The sequence below is a fragment of the Lepisma saccharinum genome, chromosome 20 (assembly GCF_977018435.1).
Source record: "Lepisma saccharinum chromosome 20, izLepSacc3.1, whole genome shotgun sequence".
Taxonomy (NCBI): Eukaryota; Metazoa; Arthropoda; class Insecta; order Zygentoma; family Lepismatidae; genus Lepisma; species Lepisma saccharinum.
In genome coordinates, this window is record NC_139248.1 from 5492174 (window position 1) to 5507054 (window position 14881).

A 14881-nucleotide genomic window follows, 5' to 3' on the forward strand; every position below is an offset into this window, starting at 1 on the left:
GAGGTACCATCATGGGGAAAGGGCCATGATAATCAAATGCTCCGATTGATTACATGTATGGTGAGTATGACTCGGTGGCATGGCATGACTTTTTCAAAAGTGTTATCGGCCATCAATACGACAATTATGCCTGCTAGATGTTATCACCCCCCCCCCCTGAAAAAAACATGTCTTCCAGCTAGATTTTTGTTCATTTCGTTCTTATTTTGCAATCGGCACAGTGATTTAGCCACAAACACTCCTAGAAAGAACAGCCCTTTAATGCATGGTCACTACAAGGGCTGGACCCTCCGATGTGTCGTGCTTGTGATGACAACAGTGTGCTATCAAATATTTTTAGATTTTTGCGAAGAGCTGGTATCTTCCACCGTCTCTGAGGAAGATTTTAGCTTTTTTGACTTTTTAATGTGTTGTGTTTGTCATGTGCAGGTCTTTTTACATCTTTGCACTTTTAATTTTTCCCAAGGGGCTTTTTACACACCTTGTTTTAATCTCTCAAGTCAGAATTTTAGATAAGGGGATATTTCCCTGAATAAATCGAAGGGTGCAAAATGGCCTTAAATGCCGTCGCACTCCAAACTTTTAATTCATTCATTCCTAGAAAGAACTACCACTTATGAGACAGTTACCGTGAAAATCCAATGAATAGTGGTTGACCCTTGTCAATTCTTCATCTGTCTCTGTTTCTTTGCAATGAGGAAGAAGAACCACACTTTTCTAGAGTTAGTTTGACATTTGTGTGGTGAGCAGATGACAGAACTCCCCTCCTCCAGTGACAGTCAATGTGGAAGGGAAGTCCAGCTGAACGTACTACTGTTGCCAACTTAGTATTTTGGAGCAAGGTTTGTCCAAATCCGAATCACACCAAGGAACTATATTTTCGTCTATTACCTAACTGGTCTCAGTTGTAGTTCAATCCAGCCTTGGCTTTGCAGTCTACCTCTAGTTGCTTCACAGAAATGGTATTCCTATTTTTAGGTGGGATTTAGCTCTTTTCTGCCAATACAATGTGACAACACTGGCTGATCCTGTAGGTCTGACCGGTAACTGGGCCCCTTTAACAGGCATATGAATAACCATGTAGCACACTTTGCCTCAAAGTCCTTCCCTGCTCTATCCTTGCATTGACACCCTCTCCCCTTGTTGCCTCTTCAGGGTAGTGGAACAGCCTCCCTCTTCGCTTCTGTCGGCTGCAGAAAAAAATGTCCTAGGCAATATCTACTCGATGGCAACAGTGTTCATTAACGTATTTAACAATGTTGTCATTATATTGAAACAATTTTTTAATTTTTTACATTTTGCTGTTAACCTCGGTAACACCGGTTACAAGCATGCCACGCCTCTGGTATGACTATAGGATGGGGAATTTAGGTAGATTGGGTCTCCTTTAAGTTCTATTAGTTTTTTTAGCAGTTAAGTTATGATATTATATTTCTTTTATTATTATTAAACTTTATATTCGTTTAGGTTTAGAGAAACCATTTATGAAAATTCTCAATCATATAGCCTCACTCACTATCCACTATCTTGCCTCAATACCAGCTCATTTGAATGAACACACAAAGGGAATTATTTTGCTTAATGGATTGCTTATAAGTCGAGCCTGGATTTTAGGCCTATTCATTCCGACGCTGGTAGACAAAAATTGAACACAAAAGTACACCGATCTGAAGGTTCTTAACATTCTGAACAATACTTTATGTTGCCTTTTCTTGTCTATTTCACCTTACGCTGCTTTTTTCAAACATTTTTGCCTTTTGTTGCCTCTTTTGTCATTCCAACAAGGCATTTTTTTAAAATTATATTTCTCTTCTTCTATTTGATTTCGTTTTTCAATAACCCTTCTTATTCAAATTATTATTTGTAAATACATTTTTAAAGAAGAAGAATTTAAGTCCTTCTCTTCAATTTTTAATACCTCTTCTTCAATTTTCACTGCCTCTTTCTGAAACTTGACTGCCTTTTTTTCGACATACACTGCCTTTTTTTTTCAATTTTTCGTTGCCTTTTTGCCTGCCATTTTTAATACTTTTCAGTGCCTGAACATCTGGGCTCTACTTATAAGGAAATGATTTTCATAAAATTGAGCTTGCAAAAATAATCAATTGTTCATATTTTGATTGAAGTTCTAGTTGATTGTCATGTAGTTCATTATTTGTTCAAATAAAAATGAAAGGAACTCTGTCCATAGCATGCATTCACTGGCATTCTGTGTGGTAGGTTTTGCTTGTCTTGTGACAGGATAACGGTAGAGATATATCGTGTTTCAACTCTTAAATATGGCTCTTTTACAGCATAGGTACAATCTGAACAGAGGCGAAGTGTGACATCTTTACGTAGTCATCGCAAGATTTGCCAAACGTCAAGATATATCTTTCAACCGAAAAAGGGGGGGGGGGGACAATATGTATCTGCGATAAACTTTAGCGAATCTCTTGCGTATTTCAAGCTGTTTCATGCTGCCGCTTGGCTTATTTCGCGCAATGTGAATATTCTGACTTATTTTTTACTTCTTCTCTAAAGTATTTAAAATGCAATAATTTTAATATTTGCCTTGGTTATCACCGCATCTCCCAATGACCAGATGCCTCGCCTCTGAATATGAATATTAAAATACCTGTTAGGTGGTCACAAAATACAGCTCTTTTATTTCACGCATTACTAGTGCAAAGTAAATGTAAACTTCGAATTTCACATAATTACTCGCACAGCATTTTTCATGCACTGCAACAGACCTAAATGCCAGAAAACTATCAGGCAGTATCAGTAAATAAGATAAAACTGATATGCTGACAGCTTCTGATTTCGTTACAAAATAATTTTGTATCTTGGCATTTGAAAAGAGCCATATTATCTACAATTATACACTCATGGATGAATTAAAACAATATAAATGTTAGGTAACTGTAAATGATATACTTTTAAATGCACAACATTTGTTGTAGAGTAATCACAATATTTATAACATTGTAGGTGTTATTAACCAGTAATATACATTGGAAGATAATTTTCATACTCACAGATAGCAACAGCAATTTTTCGAGCCAATGTAATAGATAATATTTTCCTTTTTAATATGAAATCTGTTAAAGCTGAGTATGCAAACCCAAACAAGCATTTACTCAATTCTGGCAAACCAGATATAAATCCATTCTGAAAGAAAAAGAAACTTTGTAAGAATAGTTGGCAATAATGATTGCTACTCAAAATATTTTCTTAACTTTCTTGAATTTATTTAGGTATATACTACAAATGGATGTTCCTTTGTGTTTGTTCTGTACTCAGTTCCGCTGAATCATTATCATCTTAACAAACCTCAGTGGTAGAGTGGATAGCATAGCATGCTATGATGTCAGAGGTCCCAGGTTTGAATACCAGCCTGGACATGGGTGTTCTTTGTTAGTGTTTCTTCATCATATCAATAATCATCCTCATCTTCGTGATTAGCCAATAGTGGCAGGAAAGAGTAGTAAAACAAAAACAAAAAAAACAATCATTAATCATCTTGTGATTATTATCTTGTATTCTGATAGGAGAGTCCAAGAACATTTTTGTGCTTTTCTGTTTGTTTCTGTGAGCACTGTGTTGCTAAACTGTTTATCTTTCCTAAGAAAGTTGAAGGGAACTCTCAGACCAAAGCGACAAATGACATTTGTAACTTGGGAACCAACCTTTATAAATAAATGGAGTATTTCATAACAAAGTGATATGAGAGGTTCTACATGTCACTTGTGTGTTTCTTGGACTGGGCCATTGTCTTAATATGGTACAGTGAGATTCATGAGTATTACCATGCAAATTGTCCATGACTATTTTCATTAATTTTTCTTTTACATCCTATGTGTATTTAAGCGATGAATTTTTATGTATGCTGGCACAGAAGTTGTCAACAGCTTGTTTTGAGTTTTCTTTTAATTCTTGAAGCTCTTATTGGGTCAAATAAAGTGCACGAACATGGTGATGGACAATTTGCATCGATCCCACCGTACATGTTGTAGCCTTGGTCTGTTGGTAGCACATACACAGTGAAAACCTTTTTACATTATGACTGTATACTGCTGACTGATTGATTGATTTGGTACATTTTACTTCACTTTTCTGCAACTTTTGGCTAATTGCAAAGATGAGGATGAGTGATGATGTTATGAAATTAATGAAGGGTCACTCACTAGGAACATGCCCAGGCCGGTATTCAAACCCAGGACTCCTGGCGTCATATCATGCTGTGACAACACTCCAGCATGGAAGTCGGCACAGACCAGATGGAACCCATGTTACTCGTCACTTTGGTGTAAACCCTCCACCCAGAGGCATCTCGTGAACGCATGCGTCAATTGTGGGAAAAAGGACAGCTTGCTCTGCGATGCATTCATGAGCGTTTCTACATTCTAATGTCTTCATATAGGAGAAGTATTTATTTTACATGAGAGCGCTCAACTAAGCTTTCCATTTCTTGCATCTGAAGTGAAAAAAAGTAATAATTCTTTTCCCACAATTGACGCATGCGTCACTTCAGATCCAAGAAATGTAATATAAGCTTAGTTCAGCGCTCTTGTGTAAAATAAATACGTCTCCTATATGAAGACATTAGAATGTAGAAACGCTCATGAATGCATCGCAGAGCAAGCTGTCCTTTTTCCCACAATTGACGCATGCGTTCACGAGATGCCTCTGGGTGGGGGGTTTACACCAAAGTGACGAGCAACATGGATTTCTATCTGGTCTGTGCCGACTTCCATGCTGGAGTGTTATCACAGCATGCTATGATGCCATGCTATCACCGCATGCGTTCACGAGATGCCTCTGCTCCCACCCCTAACTTGTCACCTTGGTCTCAAAGCTTACTAAGCAGAAAGGGCCAAACATTTCTAATCAGAGAGATCTTACCCCAATTGCCTATATAGATTGGCTACGATTTCTTGGTTATAAGCTGTTATATGGCATGCAGTATTCAATAATACATTTTGCTGCTTTGTTTCCCAATACCAAGTTCAAGAGACTCAAAAACTAATCCTGGAGTGCCCAGAGGGCAAATAGCCAGTGTGCCCTTGCCCCTAGCCACTAAGTCAGTGCACATGAGCAGTTAACACATTAGCAACATATCCTGTTAAAGTTGTTTTCATGAAGTAAAGCACATGAGTGTTGAAACCATGTAAAGCCAGATGGCCATCAGATATACCAGAAGCACATTGCATCAAAGGGCCACTTATAAGTGCTTCCCTGATGACGTAGTGGTAACATCGTTACCTCGTAATGAAGGGATCCTGGGTTCAATACCCGGTGAAGGCACATAGTAGTTTGGATCCAACTTTAAACTGTAGGTCCAATCCCAATTATCTATCATGTATAAAGTGGATTTAATACAAAAATTCACTCAAAAAGCTACTTATGTGCACTGAGGCTGAGAGAGCACTAAAAAACTTCGAGTTTGAGTTTCATTTTAAACTCACCTTATCCAAAGACAGACTAATTGGAATGAATCTATGGTTTAAAGTGGGATCCTAACAACACTGGGTATTGAACCCAGGGCTCCTTGATTACAAGGTGGTAACATTATCAAAAAGCTGCTGAGGAGGCACAGCAACCGTTACCTTCCTAAAAATTAGGAAGTGCTGCGATGATTTATGTTAACTTAATGGGGATGTGTTTGGCGGTCATTCTCCATTGGCCAACGAAATGAATAAACATCAATGAATTTATGGATATGAATTATTAAACATCTATTTATTCCCATAATAATAATAACTTAATACAACCAAGACAGATGCAAGTTTAGGTTCAAGGTTGGCTAGGATATACCTGGGTTTTGTGATAACCTTCTCCTCCTCTCCTTGATGCTCTCTCATTCCTGTCTCTAATCGAACTCCCTCAATCTCACCTTCTCCTTTACTCCAAAACTTTGACCTTTCACCTCTCTACATCACACACCCTTACCACATCTTCCCTTGCACCACCCTGCATTCAAGCTCACGCTGACGCTTACACTTCCTCATTCCTCATTCTTTCCAAACACACCACACAATAAAGAAATATTGTTGTATGTAAAGAGTGTCCCAATAAAAGATACGGATTTAATATGCTTAAGAAAATACAGTATATTTACAAAATGACAAAAAAAAATTTAAAAAATACATCATTACAACAGGTAAATGTTAGAATTTAAGAATGAAAGATGACATCCAGCATATTTCCCCCAACTAGATCGAGAGCACGGTACTTTAATGTCTGCTGTCGAAGCTGTTTCTTCAAATTTTTTGATCAACTTGTGAAATGTACTCGCTCACTAGGTGCACTTTCACGTCCAAGGATTGCACGAAGCTTCGTAACACACTCTGCATAACACTCGCCATTCTTGTAATGATCTTTCTCTATGAAATCTTGTTGTTCCGTTGAGTAACGCTCCATGTCAACTAAGCTGCAACAATCACTGATAAAGGAACTTGTAAGAACAGTGTTACCAACCAAACCACAAGACATGTTGCGAAAATCAAACTTGGCATTCTTAAATCGGAACATTTACCCGTTGTAATGATGTAAAAATACTTGTCATTCTTTTTTAAAAAGGTATTCTATTAAGCATATTCAATCCGTCACTTTTGTTGCGACACCCTATATTTATTCAACACATGTCACACAAACAACTATTCGACATAAAAATTCTTCAATACTTACCATTTTGATGTTGAGGTTGTGTATATTGTCAAAATAAGCAGGTAGCTGCATAGTCAGTGTGATAGTTCCCCACATAAGGCCTTGTGAAGCAACAAGAACAGCCCAGAAAGGACGGGAGCGAAGGATGGGCAGCCACGGAGTGTTCAACTGAAAATTAATTAATATATTTATTTCACATTTTGATTTTGCTTTCATTATAATGATGGATTTCAGACGAAAATATGAAATAAAGAATAGAACTCTTATAGTGGTGATGTTCTTAGTAAAATGTATACAATTAACCATGCTGGTGTTTAAGAGAAGGGTTTAATGGATCCATAGGTTTGACTTGGCAGAGGCAGAGGGGGGCACTTTCCCCCACCAAATGTTTGGGTTTATGAACATTTGCAAGTTCAGGGTACTTTTATTAACCTTCTGAGACCTGAGGAGCAAAGTAATACTAGTAATATTTTTGATTTTGTGATTTCACAAATGTAACAGTTATTTAGCAAATAACCCCAGATGCAATTTTTATGGGATGGAAAGCTTTTCAGTTCCGCCACCCCAAGCCCAAGTCTGATTCTTCTCTCCCCCACCTCTCCTCCACCCAAAGTTAGGTCCCAAATTATGCCCATGGTTGGTTTAAGAAACATTTTGCACAATTTCTATATAAAAAAATAATGGGCTTGCTGTTGAGTTTCGGGTTCTTTCAGTTCTTCAATTACACAAGAAATGGAGTCAGGAATAAAACAGTATTAGCAACACGAACGTAAATGTATAATTTAGGAACACAGTAACATAATCAGCACAATAACTTACATTGTGATATGAAGATACAAAGTTGCGTCGCACAGGACGGCTATATCATATTGGACATGTTTTACAGGAAGGACGCACAGACTAAACACCAACAACATTTAATAATCAGGTCTGGCGTTTGAGTTCAATCAGCATACGACACTTGCCTGTTTTGGCACAGGCATTCAGAGTGGATATAATTTCTATTAATTAGAGTTAATTGAGCAGTTCATAATATAAAAAAAATTAAAGTTAAAAACTGTACTTACGTATGTGAGTATGTTGTTCCTATTTTTATTTCTTTAGAACTACATTTCGGAGACTAATTATCCCCTTCTTCAGGTTCGTATGAAAAAACTAGGTACAGTTGAGCAGGAATGGCCGAACCTGCAAGTTGTATATAGAGATACACACAGGTTTTTTTTAGTTTTTTTAACGTTTTTAACATGAGAATAGGTTAATTGTGCAAGTTTTTAGTGAACGAAGAGCTTTTTATATACATCTGGGGATAGGATATAATATCTTAAATGTATCCACACCAACCCTTATCCACAATCCTCTTATTACATTTCGATATGGTACTATGCTAAGTACCTAGTTTTTTCATACGAACCTGAAGAAGGGGATAGTTAGTCTCCAAAATGTAGTTCTAAAGAAAGAAAAATAGGAACAACATACTCGCATATGTAAGTACAGTTTTTAACGTTAATTTTTTAACGTCTTTTTATATTCTGGAAATGTGAGTAATACACACCAAACCTACAAAATGTTATTGAGCAGTTCTGGAGTAAAACTTGTTAACCCATAAAAGTATGGAACTGAGAAAAAAACACAAGTGAAATTGTTTCATTGCACTGTGGCTTATCTATTACCAAGATTTTTCTGTGTGTTTTTACCAATTTGCGGCTACTGAATGGGCTTTGTTCTCTAATGCGTGAACAACAGGAGACTGTGCAGTCACTACACCCCAGTGTTACCTCAAATTTGATCAGATTGAGAGTTTTCAAGTTTTGCTCCCGGGCCGCTCGATTATAATTTGGATGCTGAATCAATTACTCTGATTGAAATCAATAATCTTATGCACATATTCTAAACTATATTCTCTCTGTATTTTAGCCTCTGGACTGGACCTTGCAGATACATATTCTCCTGATGGGTATGTATATAAATGAAAACAACTTACATTCACTTTTATCTATGGTTTCGAATGTCTGTGGTCTTAGAATGTGTCAAATGTTGATATGGAGGGACTACTGCATTTCCTTTCTTGACAATATTGTATTACTTCTCAAAGAAAGAGTATGTTTTTCACTTTTATTATTTTTGAAAAGTGTCACAAATGAGTCAATGAGTACATATTGTAATTAAACACCAAAAAATCTGCAAGTGAGAAACAAACAAGTACTATTTAGGTTTTTGATTGATGGATTGAGTTACTGTTTTAAGTCCACTTTATGCACAGTAAGGCTAATCGGGACTGGACCTACAGTTTAAAGTGGGATCCGAACCACTATGTGCCTCCACTGGGAATTGAACCCAGGAATCCTTGATTACAAGGCGACAACGGTACCACTGTGCCATCGGGGAGGCCCTAGTACTATTTAGGGTAGTGAGGCACAGCAAAATATCAAAAATCTCTTTTAAGTTCAACTGTAGGTACAGAGCAATAATCCTAACCACTAGGCTATCAAGGAAGCCATATATTGTTGAGAAACAAATAAATTTTACAACAAATTTGACGATATAACAATTACTCAATTGAAAAGATGCAGTTTGCACCTTGCACTATGATGCTAGAGGTCCCGCGATCGAATCCCAGCCTGGGCATGTGTGGTCTTTGTGAGTGTTCCTTCGTTAATTTCATATCATCACTCATCCTCATCTTCGTAATTACCCAAAAAGTGGCAGAAAGGCAAAGTAAAATAAACCAATTCACTTGGAAAGACAATCCAAATAGAACTAACCTTGCTTTTGTCTGTTGTACCAAGAGATGACTTTTGCAAATAGGTCCTTTCTTTCACAGATATCCGGGGATGTTGCTCTGGTGAATCATAAACAAAAATCCACCAAAAAAGGCACCAAATTAAATTTAAGCAGCCAGTTATGTAGAACACAGCTTCCCATCCCATGCTGGCAATAATAAGGCCACAAATTGGGTATGTCAAGGCAGTGCCAACAGCAGAACCTGAAATAAGAAGTAATATATTTAGTATACTAATATTAATTATAAAACTAAAGCATACATTGCAGTGACATCCATTGAAATGTAAGGACTCAGAGCAGTTTCTCATATGCAATGAAATAAATATATCTATGGTGCAACAGTTCTTTGATGGCCATGGCTCGTGAAGCAGCATTTTGATTGGATGATGCCTGGTCAGTTCATTGAGTCCCATCGCTGATGTTTTCTGGCTTTCCAGACAAGAGCCTTCTACTTCTTCAGTTCATCAGCTCTCCAATTGTTATCACAATGCTGGGTCAACACCAACATTTGTGGGACTTGGAATTGAACTCAAGCTAAATTCGATATGGACTTAGGCCTGCTAAGTGGATTCTTGTTGGGCGATCCATTGTTAGAGCATTGATTCCAATTCCCATGGCTTTCTAGACTTCAGCTCACTAACATTTCTTTTCAAGTATGTACCCCTATTCACAACTTTCCACATTTTAGCCCACTACCATTTCTTTTCAAGTAGCTGTCCATAGTCCTGCAACTTTCTAGATTCTAGCCACTACCATTTCTCTTCAAGTAACTGCCCATAGTCCCCTGACTTTCTAACTTATAGTCCACTGCCATTTCTTTTCAAGTAGCTGTCCATAGTCCCGCAACTTTCTGGATTTTATCCCACTACCATTCCTTTTCCTTTTCAAGTAGCTGCCCATAGTTCTGCAAGTTTCTAGATTTGAGTCCACTAACCTTTCTTCTCAAGCAGATGCCCATAGTACTCACAATACTGCATCAGCACTGAAGCTGTGGGGTGGAGATAGGCTTACCATGCGTCCGGGATTAGCCCAGACAGTCCTGGTTTTTTAGTGATGTGGATTGCAAAATGTCCGGGGTTTTGAGAATCTGAACATGAAAATAGCTACCGATATAGAATATTGACGACCAGAATTTAAAACAAACAAGCCATTTCTGAAAAAAAGTCATGTCTAGCGAAAAGTGCAACTGAGCCAACTAACAGAACAGAGAGGTTTCCTAAACATCAGAAAATGTATTATTCAATTAAACATTTAAAAATTAATTGATTAATTTTAGAAAATAATGTTAATATTTCTCTTGTACAATTTATAGTTTAATGTTCCAATAAAATATTAAGGCTTTTAAGTAATTTCAATTTATTTTTGTAAAAAAAAAATGAAATTCAGCAGTAACGAGTTGATCGCCAATATGTCCTGGGTTGGACCCAAAAGAATATGGTAAGCCTAGGTAGAGAACAAACCCAGGATTAGCCATAGAAACTGAAGAAGAGCTTCTCTCGGGATATCAGCCAGGTAAGTTTCGAATATGTTTCCAAGCTTTCGAGAGCTAACAAAACTCTCATCTTCACTGATTGAAGTCCCTGAAAACTTGAAAAGCCATTGAAGATGAGAGTGATGTTAGCAATTGAAAGCTTGGAAGCATATCTAGAACTGACAGGACTGATATCCTGACAGAATACCTTCATCATTCACTGTCGGGAAAGCTTCAAGCATGATTTCAAAACCACCAACTGCTAGGCTTTTACAAATAGTATCAAAATTGTAAATTTGTCATGCATAGACAAATTATATTGTCATGACACAAGTAACAGAGGTTAAATACCACATATAAGCATGCAATGAAAGTACAGACACAGTGACAAATTTGCTGATCATGTATATCAATATGGTGAAGTCAGAATTAGCAAAACAGATATTTTCCCAAAATTAAAAATAAAATTCTTGCCATGACATACTACAACACTAATAATTGCAATTGTATTCTTATGAAATATATTAATGCAATGATCATAATTTACAAATAGAAATAGTAACATGTTCAGCAGCATTCCCAAGGGGGGAAGGTTGGTGTAATCATAACCTCACCCCCTCTTTGGCTCAGTATTCCTAAATATAAGGCAGGAAAGGACAGCAAAATGAGGGCTGAATACTAACAAAAAGTATACACAAACCCCCTCCTTTCCGAAAATCCTGGGCACATCACTGAACATGTGAGAAATAATATCAAGCTGAAACTCACCATGATAACTTGCCATGAATTTGCTACGCTCCAAAGTAGGGATCCAACGACCAGAAAGGCAGTGCATGGCTGGCCATGTTACTCCCTGAAGAATAATATAGTTGTTCAGAAAATGCACTACAGTATATTTATATTTAAAAATATGACACTGAATATTGATAGGCCAAAGGTATCTTCCTTGAAAACATGCATTCTCCTTTTAAATGGGCTACATGAAAAGAGTAGATGTACTAAAATTTTCACATCATAAACTATAATCATGTTTGAGAAGAAGTGACAGTGCCAGAAGGGGCACAGTGTGTGAATGTCATCCTGATCGACTGTGATCGTCGGTTGAGTGTGTTAATTGGTCAACTTGCAATCTTACCACCAATGTTTCTGGGTTCAAATCCCAGCCTGTGCATGTGTGTATGCATGTCCCTTCATCAATTTCATGTAATCATTACTCATTCTCACTGTCACTGTCACGATCAGTCAAAAGTCATAGAAAAGTGATGCTAAAAAAAACCAGAAAACTAGATAAAAAATATAATACGCAACTCATTCATAGCTCCCAATTTCATCACGATGTTGGGTAGCCACCAGTCCCATACACAGGCTGAAATCTCAGGAGGAAGTTGATACTCTCTCCACAGAAGGCTCAAACCTGCATTCCGTAGTCAAACCTGCATTCCGTAGCCAGAGCCCAAAGCTTGTACCTTAGATGGCACAGCCACGGTTTGAGACAAATAAAGTATATCTTAGCCCAAATGTTGCATTTGGGACAAATGTTATTGTATAACTTACACTTTAAAAGAAATATTTCAAGCAAACAACAACTCCCTGATGTCATAAGGCAAAAATTATATATACACATACACACACAGTGTATTGAGTACAATAGTTACAACATTCAAACAATTGTTAATGCATAGCATTTTAATAAACATTGTAAGAATGATGTATATCTGCTTTAAATATAATAGAAGACAACAATCTAGTTTTCCTTAATAATAAAAAAAAGTAAAGTGCTCCCCTGTGCTTAGCACCACGCCATGAAGGCGTATAGGAGGTGTGGGGGTAATGCCCCATACTTTCTTGATCCGGTCGTGAGTGGGGGTGATGTGATCAGCATCACGCCCCTGACTGCCTTTACCCCCCCCCCAAGGGTTTCACCCAGGTACCCATGCCATTCGATGCTGGGTGGGTGCCACTTAACTTAAATAAATTAATACTGTGAATATATGGTGGGTGTTCTGACCTTGTCCCCACATAAAGCAGCTCTGGGGCTCACCCAGCCTCAAATCAATGGGTACATAGGGGCAACCTTGGGGGGTGGAGGTGGCTAGAGCATGGTGCTGCTCACATCATCTCCAAAATGGCCATGATCGAGAATATGTAGGGCCCTACCCCCACTTCCTCTAATGTGCCTTCACGGCATGGTACTGTATGTACAGGAACTTTATCTTTAACTTCAATATCAGTTCAATCCAAGAGCCAACCACACATGGATGTTGATGTTTCTTTGTAAGCATACCTCCAACATTTTCATGCAATCATCTTTCATTCTCATTGTAACAATTAACTTGAAGGGATAGAAAAGGGATGTAAATTTGAATAATATAAATACAATATAACAAACATAACATTAATAGAATAGAAAAAATATAGAAGAGACCTGTTACCAGCACAAGACCCTGCAATGCTCTGATGACACTCGCCGCCCAGAAGTTCAGTTTGGATGCAGATGGAAGGGCCATGTTCAACACAGCTGCGAGGAATACACTGCCTCCAAAAATACGTTTGGCCCCAAACCTTTGAGCAAGAAGGCCTCCTGGCAACTCGCTTAGCCAGTACGTCCAATAGAAGGCACTTAGGATAAGTGCTTGGGTATTTTCATCCCAATCAAAGTGCTGCAATGAAATAACATCATAATGCATTACCTAGATCATAAAATCATGTCATTTGTATGCTAAGTTAACATCAAATTAACTTTTTGAAAATTGCGACTTGACTAGAACTAGAAATTGTCAAAAGTGGCAAGAAAGCATTGTAAAGTAACCTAATTCAATTAATTGAGTTTGAATTTTGTCTTAAGTCGACTTTTATGCACAGTAAGGCTAATCGGGACTCAACACACAGTTTAAAGTGGGATCCAAACCACTATGTGCTTCCACCGGGTAACGAACCAGGAACACCTTGATAGGCTAACTGGGACTGAACCTACAGTTTAGAGTAGGATCCAAACAACTTTGTGCATTCATGGTGTATCGAACCTGGGACCCCTTCCTACAATCAATCAAATAGCTTTAAGACAGAAGAGGCATGTAGAATACGCAACTTATTATGAGGGACATACTGCCTTAGGGCAGGGAGATTTTCTAAAGAATGAAGAGTTTTGTATACTTCTTTTAGTTGTTCTCATATTTCTATCTTATCCTGCCTTTGACAATCTTTCTCTTTAGAAATACTTGGGCACAGGGTAAGGGGGTTATGACTCCCACCAACCCCCACCCTCAGGCATGCCACTGCAGGGAGGCAATTCGTCCCCGGCTTCCACCTGCCACCAAAATTTTTGGTGCTTTTTGAAGTGTTTAACACATAAAAGAAATGCCACCTGTAAAAAGATTATAACTCTATTAGTGGTAACATTTCATGAATCACTAACTTATTGTGTGGCAATAACAGGCAGACTGGCTAAGCACCTGAATCTTCTTACCAGATTCATAACTGTAGACAATTTACACTCGGTAAGTTTACGACAAACGGTGCATACAGGTGTGTGATTTGTTCTCCTATCGATGGTCATATACAAGCAAGTAAGTTAATTGGGCATTTTGGGTGGTGTTCATGTGTCAAGTTGCCATCTGGCTGAGCCAGTACATCCCTGCTTATTATTACAGACATTACCTATTGAGACTACTGGGAACTCACTCTACCACCTCTTGCATATTAAAAATAATAATTGATTGATTGATTTGATTTATTTTACTTCGCTTTTTATGCCACTTTTGGCTAATTTGCGAAGATTGGGATAAGTGCTGATATGATGAAATTGATGAATGGACACTCACAAACATCCATGCCCAGGCCAAGATTTGAACCCAGGACACCTGGTGTTGTAGCGGGATGTGCTAACCACTCTGCCATGGGGGCCGGTATTAAAAATAATAAAACTGAGTCATGAAGTTATTTGTGGTACACGTAAAGCTAACTCTGTCTTTTGATACA

At 37.9% G+C, this 14881-nt stretch overlaps 1 protein-coding gene across 1 annotated transcript in view; it reads right to left on the reverse strand.

Moving 5' to 3' along the window:
* The window catches only part of LOC146003517 (sialin-like), a 47354-nt gene that overhangs the window by 11884 nt on the left and 20589 nt on the right, over nt 1-14881 (reverse strand). Inside the window, exons 4-8 of the mRNA XM_083141805.1 lie at nt 13336-13563; nt 11672-11756; nt 9414-9634; nt 6673-6819; nt 3021-3153 (exon numbers count right to left, since the gene is read on the reverse strand). Of these exons, the coding sequence (XP_082997931.1) occupies nt 3021-3153; nt 6673-6819; nt 9414-9634; nt 11672-11756; nt 13336-13563 (814 nt within the window). The remainder of the gene's footprint in view (nt 1-3020; nt 3154-6672; nt 6820-9413; nt 9635-11671; nt 11757-13335; nt 13564-14881) is intronic.